Genomic DNA, 8355 nt, shown 5'->3' on the forward strand with positions numbered 1-8355 from the left:
GAGGAAGACTTTAATCTGCATAAATTGAAACATAAATTGGAGTAATAGGATGCTTATTTGTATTACTCCCTTTCCTGAATGTTCCTTATTTGTGGGCCTCATGATGCCCACTGAAAGACTGAGCAGATGGATGTTCTTGTCTCAAGGCTTTGCTGAAGTTCATGGCAAGAAGGAATTAATCTTCCTCAATACTTAGCCAAACTGCATGCGATTTGCCATTTTTTTTGGCTCGGGTTGTGTATCGGTAAATTGTACAGTTGGAGGGACAACTGAAGAGAAAATGGAACTGTTGCATTTCACAAGAAACATGGTCTGATGTCTCAAGGACAGGAGTAAGAACTGGCTGTGAGTTCAGCGAGAATGTGACAGGAAAGAAACCAGACCAGTAAAATCCCTTATCCTTCCAGTGCCTTGTTTTTCCTCATGTGTGCAGTGTATGTACGTGACTTTCAAAGTAATGACAAGTAGTTTAATTGTGCCATAGAGTTCTTCATTACACGGATGCTACTTTTTCTCCTCAAACTCATTACTCATTTCTTGGTGTATTATCAACATAAAGGACACAGAGCATTGGTGTTGCATTGCACTACAGTAAAAGTGTACTCTGCCCAAGGGTTACTGTACAGAACTAAGATTCAGCTCCTGAACCTAATTTCCTGTTTTGAAATCAGCCTCAGCATGTCACAGCAGGGGCCTGTTGTTCTGAGAGCTGCTGAGCACTTGTGATTCCTGCTAAAGTCTGAGAGCTGCAGGTTACTGATATTTCTGAAACTGCCAGCTCAGTTTTGTTCAGTTACATTTTCCACAACAGCCACTTGAAATGAATAGTCCTTAAAAATTCAGGCTGAAGCTTCTCATGTCTCTTAGTCTCTTCAACATGTTCAGTGATTGCTGTCTTCTCTGCAGGCATAGTTGTCACATAATTATTACTGAACTCTGTGGTTCTCTGTGAAATAATGCCATTTCTAACACAATAGCAATTTGGGCATTCAGATAAAGAAATATAAAACCAGCTATAGAACTAAAAAGTGTTGTAGAAGGTGAAATCTCGATAAACATCAATCAGAGGCTTGCCAACAGCTAGGTACAGACAGTGTTTGAAGTGTTAGCCTGAGACAGGGGAGATTATATTCTGTTCTCTCTGTACCAGGCTTCAGTGTGATCTTAAGCAAATAATGTGATTGTTCTTTTCCCACTTGTAAAACATAGATAACGTTCTTTACATGCAGGTGTGTTGTAAGCACAAATACAGCAAAGACTGCAGAATTTCCAGAAAATGGGAGTGTAAGAATACCTTTGAATTGAGAGTTACACATAGAGATCTGGCTATGTGGTAGCCCTCTGTCTCATACAGGGTTTTCCATTCAAACTACTTTTCATCTGGTTTTGAGAGGTCCAACTTTATTAAAGAGGGTTGGAATATACGAATCTGGGGTTTTCTGTGTATTGAAGCCCACTAAAAGTGTGGTTTCAGTAATAATATTGTCTCCTTTAATCTAGCAACGTTATGCAAGTTTTAATGCATTAGGGAAATCAGATTACAAGGTTTTTGTGAAGAGCTATTTATCCTACTTGATATTATTTTTAATTACATTTTGATCTCCTATCATTTAATGTTTCGTGCTTGAACATCAAATTTCCCAATTAGAGAAATTTCAAGTAGCATTTTCAGGAATATCTGGGGCACTTTGGAGTCCAAGCTGACAGATTTACTCTTCTTAGTAACTAGGATATTTTTGAAGATATTTTACTTTGTGGACAGCCTGCTGTTCACCACAGCTCTTAGTTCTCAGAACTACAGAAAACACAATCCAAAGAGATCAGGAGTGAGTGTGGCTCGGTCTGGTAACCTCTGCCACTCCTGACTGATGCTCACCTGGTCTTTACATTACCTGCTGACATATTTGCTGTTTTTAAAAGGAATTGCTGACTTGTGCTGGCACTTACAAGGTGATAGAAATAGTAGAGCCCTTGTTCAGCAGCAGCCTCACACCAAAGGTGGGGTTGGCAAGTCTGTGTGCAAGGTGGATTATAGGATGCAGGAAGAATGGTTTATCTGTGACACCTGGAGAATATTTTACAGGACATTAATACATCAGCAAACTTGAATAATCAATTCTCAGCCCTTACTTCTATATAGTCATTGTTTGTACTTCCTCATAATAATCTGAAATATGTATTATTTACTTGCATAAAGTACTCCTAGTATATAATAATTGTGTGCTGTTAATTGCACACTACCCTGAATATACTTTCATAGACTTCAACTTTAATAGAAAACAGAAGCCATAGGATTTTCCTTTATAAGCTCAGCATTGCAGTACAAATGTTGTACATTCTGGCAGAGCTATCACATAGTTCATGGATTTGCAGTTCTAGAGCTGGAGTTGCTGCTGTAACCATCAGATGTCAGTGCTGAATATGGAAATCCCATCAACCTACTGAGCTGCTTTGCAGTATCAAGGTACAAAATTGTTATTAATGCAAATGAATCCTTTATTAGGATAGCAGTGAAAAACAAATGAAATCAGGATTACCTTGTCAGTAACATGCCTTTACCTGGATAATTTTTCTAAAGGAAAGCTGCTTGGTTGCAAAGAGATGTCAAGTAGCAGCCAGAGTACATTGGAGATTTCTCCTTGTATGTGGACATTTTGAATAAAAAGTGGAGTGGCACAAATGCAGCCCATATTCAGCATTCACAAACAAAAGCAGCCACTTCTGGGGAGAAAAATAATCTCCGTGGTGCTGTTGATACTGAGGTTCTGCTCTCGCTGTTCGAAATCCCCGTAGCCCCACCACACTGCATTGCTCGTTCCAGAGGTGCCCTCTGCTGTCTGACAGCACTAGATGTATCTCCAAAGGGCTTTCTGCACCAAGGCTCAAGGATTTGAAACCTAGTTCCCAAAAATGTTAAAAAAGATGTAATGGTATTATGTCGTTTTGTTAATGTAAAAGTTACACATGAACTTTAAACAAGCAAACACAAAATATCCCATAACAAAGCTACAGGTATGAATGTCTGTCATTTTCTAGATACGTTCTCATCCAAGGATTAAGGTTGGGAAAAAGGCATTTTCAGAACTGCTTAGGCATCTTATATCTCCCATATGGTTAATGCACTGAAGGACTAAGCCATTCTCCTGTATTTCCCTGTTTGAAAATTAATTCAACAACACATTAAATGCATCTGGGTGTTTTAGCTTGTAAAGTATCGGTATCTTTGCTGTATAGAAAGAAAGGCCATACAATTCCAGGTGCATTGTGCCAACTTCTGAGTACTCCAGTAGTCAGTACAGAGGTGTTTCTGGTGGCTGAAGCACAAAAGCATCTGGAGAAACTGGGACTCTTACCTTTTTGGACCCCTTTTGAAGGGCTGCAGTTCACTGTATGGTTTTGCGTACAAGTTTGGGGTTTGTTCCGTAGCTATGATCTAACTGTGCTTAGAAAAACAACCACTGCTGGCTGCATCAATTTGTAATTGTAAGCAAGAGATATTGAACAACTAGGTTCTGTTGTCTCTTGCTCATTATTGAGCACTTTAGAAGTTTTTTGATGTCACTGGAGTTCATCTGAAGTTGAGACTTAATCCTCAGTGAACTGAGATCCAGGTTAGTGGCACAACAGGGATGGTCTCCTTTGAGTTCCATCAATCACATATTGCCCCCTCCAAACCCTCACAATTACTGCTCTCTATTTTCTCACTCTCATCCTTTATCCATCTAATTAATTTAGGAATTAAAACTGAATTCACATTCATTCCATTTTAGAATATCCTTAAAGACTTTTAAACTACCAATATGATAAATTATCGTCACAAGAACTGGCCAGATTTTGTTCTTGAGAAAGATGGCTTGGAGCGGATCGCCTGCATAGTAGTAAACATGTTTTCCACTTTGAGATATCCTAGCAACTCAAAGGTAATTGTCTATGCTCTCAGTTGGCAACTCAAATATTTAAAAACATGAGTGGTTAAAGTTTAATCCACCGTCATGGTGATGATGTGACAATAGAAGCTGTGTGTGTGTGTGAGGATTCGTTCTTTGCCTGGAGAACAAGGTGGCAGTAAGGCTCCTGTAGCACGGTCTCTTACGGAACATGGGATGAGTAAAGCTGACCTCATTAATGGTTGAAAACAGGATTTTCCACCATGAATGGATACTCAAACTGCTCTGCTAACCACACTGGCATTTGGAATCCTTACCTAGTACTTGCACTGGGCATCCCTCAACTGACCATTAACATAACATCTGTGATCTTCAACTGCACTGTCATCTTCACCAGAATCATGACAAAGGATCTGCACAAGCCTATCTCCATACTCTTCTGCAATTTGGCTCTTTCTGATCTCTTCACCAGCTTTTCTGGCTTCTGGATTTCAGTGCTGTTCATCACCAATCCTGACATTACAATCTTTGGATCTGAGGATATGCTTGCACCATATGCCTTATATACTGCGTCTATTTTATCCACCATTTATAACTTGGTAAGCATTGGGATTGAACGCTATCTGGCTGTGGCCAAAATCATGAGGACAAGGATCAGGGTTACTAGAAACCATTCCATAGCTGTAGTTTTAACCAACTGGGTCCTCGCTTTCCTATTTGGCTGCTTGCCATTGATGGGCTGGAATTGCTTACATTCAGAAAAATATAGCTCTGTCCTCTACAGTCCATTTTGTGTCAACTACCTCATCTTCATTGCCATTCCCAATGTTGTGATAGCTTTTCTTATACCTCTGTTCACTTACCTTAGAATCATTATCATCTTGAGGAAAAGAAAGCTGAGAATGAAAGCATGTGGACAAGCTACTGGCACCTACAAATCAGCTGAAATCCAGGTTGCCAGAACCAGTATTTTTATCTGGCTCCTGGCGTTGATCTCCTATGCTCCTTTTTTCGCAGGAGTCATATTAGATGCAACTAACTATCAGTGCCACAGTGACCTCTACCCAGGCATCTACATCTTTCGAAACTGCACGGCTATGCTGATAACCATTAACTGTCTTGGAAACCCCATAATATACACCCTGAAAAACAAAACTCTGGCGGCTAAGCTCAAGGCTCTGAAATGCATCTCTATCAACCGTCTCCGAGCCTGCACCATCGAGAACATCTAGAACCATCGAATGATTTAAGTTGGAAGGGACCTTAAAGCGCATTCCAACCCCTTGCCATGGGGCAAGGACACCTTCCACTAGACCAGATTGCTTCAGTCTGCCCTTGAACACTTCCAGGGACAGGACAGCCACCACCTCTCCGGGAAACCTGTCCTAGTGCCTCACCACCCTCACAGGGAAGAACGTCTTCTTATCTAAATCTCCCCTCGTTCAGTTGGGAGCCGTCTGCCCTATCCCCCGGCCCAGGACTGCTGCTGTGCCTGCTCGGGGCAGTGCGGAGATACCGGCGGGTTCCCGGGCGCTTCAGCACCGGGCGAGAGGACAGCTCCGGGGCGCGAAACCTGCGCGGGCGCGGGGCCGTGCGCGGGTCCGTGCGGGGGTCTGTGCGGGGGCAGCCGCGAAAGCAGGGGCTGGAGCTTTAAGACTTCTCTCAGCAGCTTTCACAGTCCTGGGCAGCGAGTGGCAGGGCCGCGGGTCCCCTGCGTGGGGCGGCCGGGAGCTCCGCCGAGCCTCCGGGGGCAGAGGGGTTTCGCTGGGAGGTGACGCAACGCCATTAACCACGTTTACCTTGCGTTTGTACGTAGCCTGCTGTCGTGCTCGCTTTGCTGCTGGGATTCACACCCCTCTTGTGTTATTTGTGCGGTTTTAAAGACGGTTAAATGGCTAGAAAACAGTAGTGTGGTGAAAAGTAATTTTACTTTCTCATTTACTGCAGTCAATTGTATGAGTATTTGATGAATCTCCTTATTACCAGGGGCTTGGGCACTCAGCACTGCTTTACTGTGGCAATTTTAACTGCCGTGTGTATCTGGTTTGCATGTTTTTGTGAGGCATTTGTGACTACACTTTCCATATTTCTGCTCATAAATAGAAGCACATGAGCCCACAGCTTCTGAAATTTGCACTGTTCTAGGAGAAAAATCTGACTTGAATTGCTTAGTGTCAGAACTGCAGCCAAGCTGCCTGTGTGAAACAAAACTAAATAAAAGTATCAAGAGCAAGTGTTTTGTAAAAGGAACGTTTTACCTGCTTCCTCTCCAAAAAAGAAGTTGGCTACTGAATAGTTACTGTCAGATCCCAGAAGAGCTGAATGCTGCATCTGAGTTACACAGGGATACTGTCCAGAAGAATTTAAATGCTTAAATCTCTTATCCCTTGCACTGTTACCAGTCTAGAAGCCTTGATCATGCCTGGTGGCATGAGCTCATCTTTCTGGTTTTAAGTTGTGCTTAAAGACTGCTCCGCGGCGTTACACCTGTGATAATCCATACCGTGACCGTGTTCCCACAGCCGTGACACTCCCCCACTCCTCATTCCCACACAACCTGCAGCTGTCGGGGGTTGCTTTCCAGTTTTTGCTTTGCTGTCACCGTTCCAGCGTTTCGAGAGGCTTGAGGGCACTAAGAACCAAACCCTGTCACGCTGCTCCTGTCGGGCACGAGAAAGGAGTGTGTTTGTGCCAGACACGGTCTCGGCCAGCGCCGCAGGGCACCGTGAACACAGTCACCGTGCTGCGGGTTTGTGGCCACCCGCCGCCCCGAGGGCGCTGCCGCGGGACAGCTCTGCCACAGCGTCCTTCGGCGGGGCCAAAATGCAGGCGTTGAAGGCCACGGGGGGCACTAAGCGATCCAAAATGAAGTGGATTGTTTAAACGGGTGACGTACCCCGGGCAGGATAAACCCGCCTCCACATCTTCCCCCGGCAAACTGCCGCGGGCGCACAGCGCCCCGAGCCCGCTCGGCGCTGGACTAGCGAGCCTGGGTGGAGGCGCTCGGCGCTCGGCTGCGCGGAAGCGGCGCGGGCGCCATGCGGGTGCCGCGGCCGTGCGGGGTGTGCGGGGCGGGCGGCGCGGCCCAGTACCGGTGTCCGCGCTGCGCCGCGGCCTAGTGAGCGCCGGGGCCGGGCGGGGTGTGCGGGGCGGCCCAATACCGGTGTCCGCGCTGCGCCGCGGCCTAGTGAGCGCCGGGGCCGGGCGGGGTGTGCGGGGCGGGCGCCGCGGCCTAGTGAGCGCCGGGGCCGGGCGGGGTGTGCGGGGCGGGCGCCGCGGCCTAGTGAGCGCCGGGGCCGGGCGGGGTGTGCGGGGCGGGCGGGGCGGGGCGGGGGCCGCCGGGCGAGGGGCCGCGTCCCACCCCGCCCGGCGGCTCTAACGGTGGCTCCCGCCCCACAGCTGCTCGGTGCCGTGCTGCAGGACACACAGGGGTGAGTGACCCGCGGGACGGGCACGGGCGGGCCGCGCCGCGCCGCTGCTAACGCCGTCTCTCTCCGCAGAGCGATGCACTCCGGAGCCGAAGCGGGAGCAGGAGCGGCCGGCGGCAGCACAGGCCCTCCCTGGCGGGCAGCAGGCAGGTTGGTCGAGCGGGAGGGAGGGAGGGCTGTGAGGGCGCGGGGCGCCCCGGCACCCTGCAGCTCCGCTGTCCTCGCCCGCAGACGGCCCCTGGTCGGTGGAGGACATCCTGACAGAAGATGACGAGCAGGACCGCGTCCCACTGCAGAAACTGGAGCTTTTAGGTAACTGTGAGAAATCAGAAGCCACCTGGGTGGTGGAGGAGGTGGGGAGGCCTTCAGCAGAGTGAGCAGAGACACAGTTCCAGGATCGCAGCTTATTACAGTTGTGGACTTCACTGTAAGACCTTAAAAATCTAAACATCAGCTACCTGGCCTTTCACCACATCTCTTTGAAAGTTCATTTGCAAAATAAGGATGGTCTGAACTGCATTTGTAACTGCTCAAGTACTGTGGTTTTGGTTTTTTTTCTAAGGGGAATCAGAAGAACTGAGAGCCTTGCTTCTGAATCCACATCTCAGGCAGCTGCTGCTGACAGTCGATCAAGCAGAAGATAAAAGCTCCCTGATGAAAAAGTACATGCAGGAGCCCTTATTTGTTGAGTTTGCAGACTGCTGCTTGAGAATTGTTGAACCTCCAGAGAAGGAGAACATTCTTCCTGAGTGAGCTACTTTGGAAACATTGTTATTTCCTTGAGGTGTTTTTCACTCTGACAGCTAAAGTTCAACATTCTATGCCTTTCCTTAAGGCTTGGTCACACTTTGCTCATGGTCAGTGCTCTACTTCACAATGTAGAGGTGATAAGCAGTGGGCATGTTTCTAGATACTAGGAATTAAACTTGGTGTTCTGTGGGTACAGAAGTACTGTCAGTCCTAGGAAATGTTGCTTCTCTGTGACAATATTAAATGCATTTCTTTTAATCTAAAAACTAATGTTAAACGTTGAGTCTTTT

General features: G+C 46.8%; 2 protein-coding genes across 2 annotated transcripts; both read left to right on the forward strand.

Moving 5' to 3' along the window:
• The first annotated feature begins 4150 nt into the window (after nucleotides 1–4150).
• LOC104555358 (lysophosphatidic acid receptor 1) lies at nucleotides 4151–5283 on the forward strand. Its single transcript, XM_010198737.2, has one exon. The coding sequence runs from the start codon at nucleotides 4151–4153 to the stop codon at nucleotides 5117–5119; it is 969 nt and encodes a 322-aa protein (XP_010197039.1). The 3' UTR covers nucleotides 5120–5283.
• Nucleotides 5284–6896: 1613 nt separating this feature from the next.
• Nucleotides 6897–8331, forward strand: ZNHIT3 (zinc finger HIT-type containing 3). The gene is made up of 5 exons (XM_062012391.1): nucleotides 6897–7005; nucleotides 7287–7318; nucleotides 7388–7465; nucleotides 7547–7627; nucleotides 7878–8331. Exons 1-5 carry the CDS (start codon nucleotides 6926–6928, stop codon nucleotides 8066–8068), a joined length of 462 nt encoding a protein of 153 aa, XP_061868375.1. The 5' UTR covers nucleotides 6897–6925; the 3' UTR covers nucleotides 8069–8331.
• Nucleotides 8332–8355: the final 24 nt, after the last annotated feature.

This window comes from Colius striatus, chromosome 20 (genome assembly GCF_028858725.1).
Source record: "Colius striatus isolate bColStr4 chromosome 20, bColStr4.1.hap1, whole genome shotgun sequence".
Taxonomy (NCBI): domain Eukaryota; kingdom Metazoa; phylum Chordata; class Aves; order Coliiformes; family Coliidae; genus Colius; species Colius striatus.

Excerpts from the sequence above, each read along its gene's own strand:
- ZNHIT3 (XM_062012391.1), top strand. The coding sequence starts at position 6,926 with ATGCGGGTGCCGCGGCCGTGCGGGGTGTGCGGGGCGGGCGGCGCGGCC. Across the intron at positions 7,466-7,546 it reads CCCTGGCGGGCAGCAGGCAG|ACGGCCCCTGGTCGGTGGAG; the intron begins GTTGGTCGAGCG and ends CCTCGCCCGCAG. Across the intron at positions 7,628-7,877 it reads GCAGAAACTGGAGCTTTTAG|GGGAATCAGAAGAACTGAGA; the intron begins GTAACTGTGAGA and ends TTTTTTTCTAAG.
- LOC104555358 (XM_010198737.2), top strand. The coding sequence starts at position 4,151 with ATGAATGGATACTCAAACTGCTCTGCTAACCACACTGGCATTTGGAAT.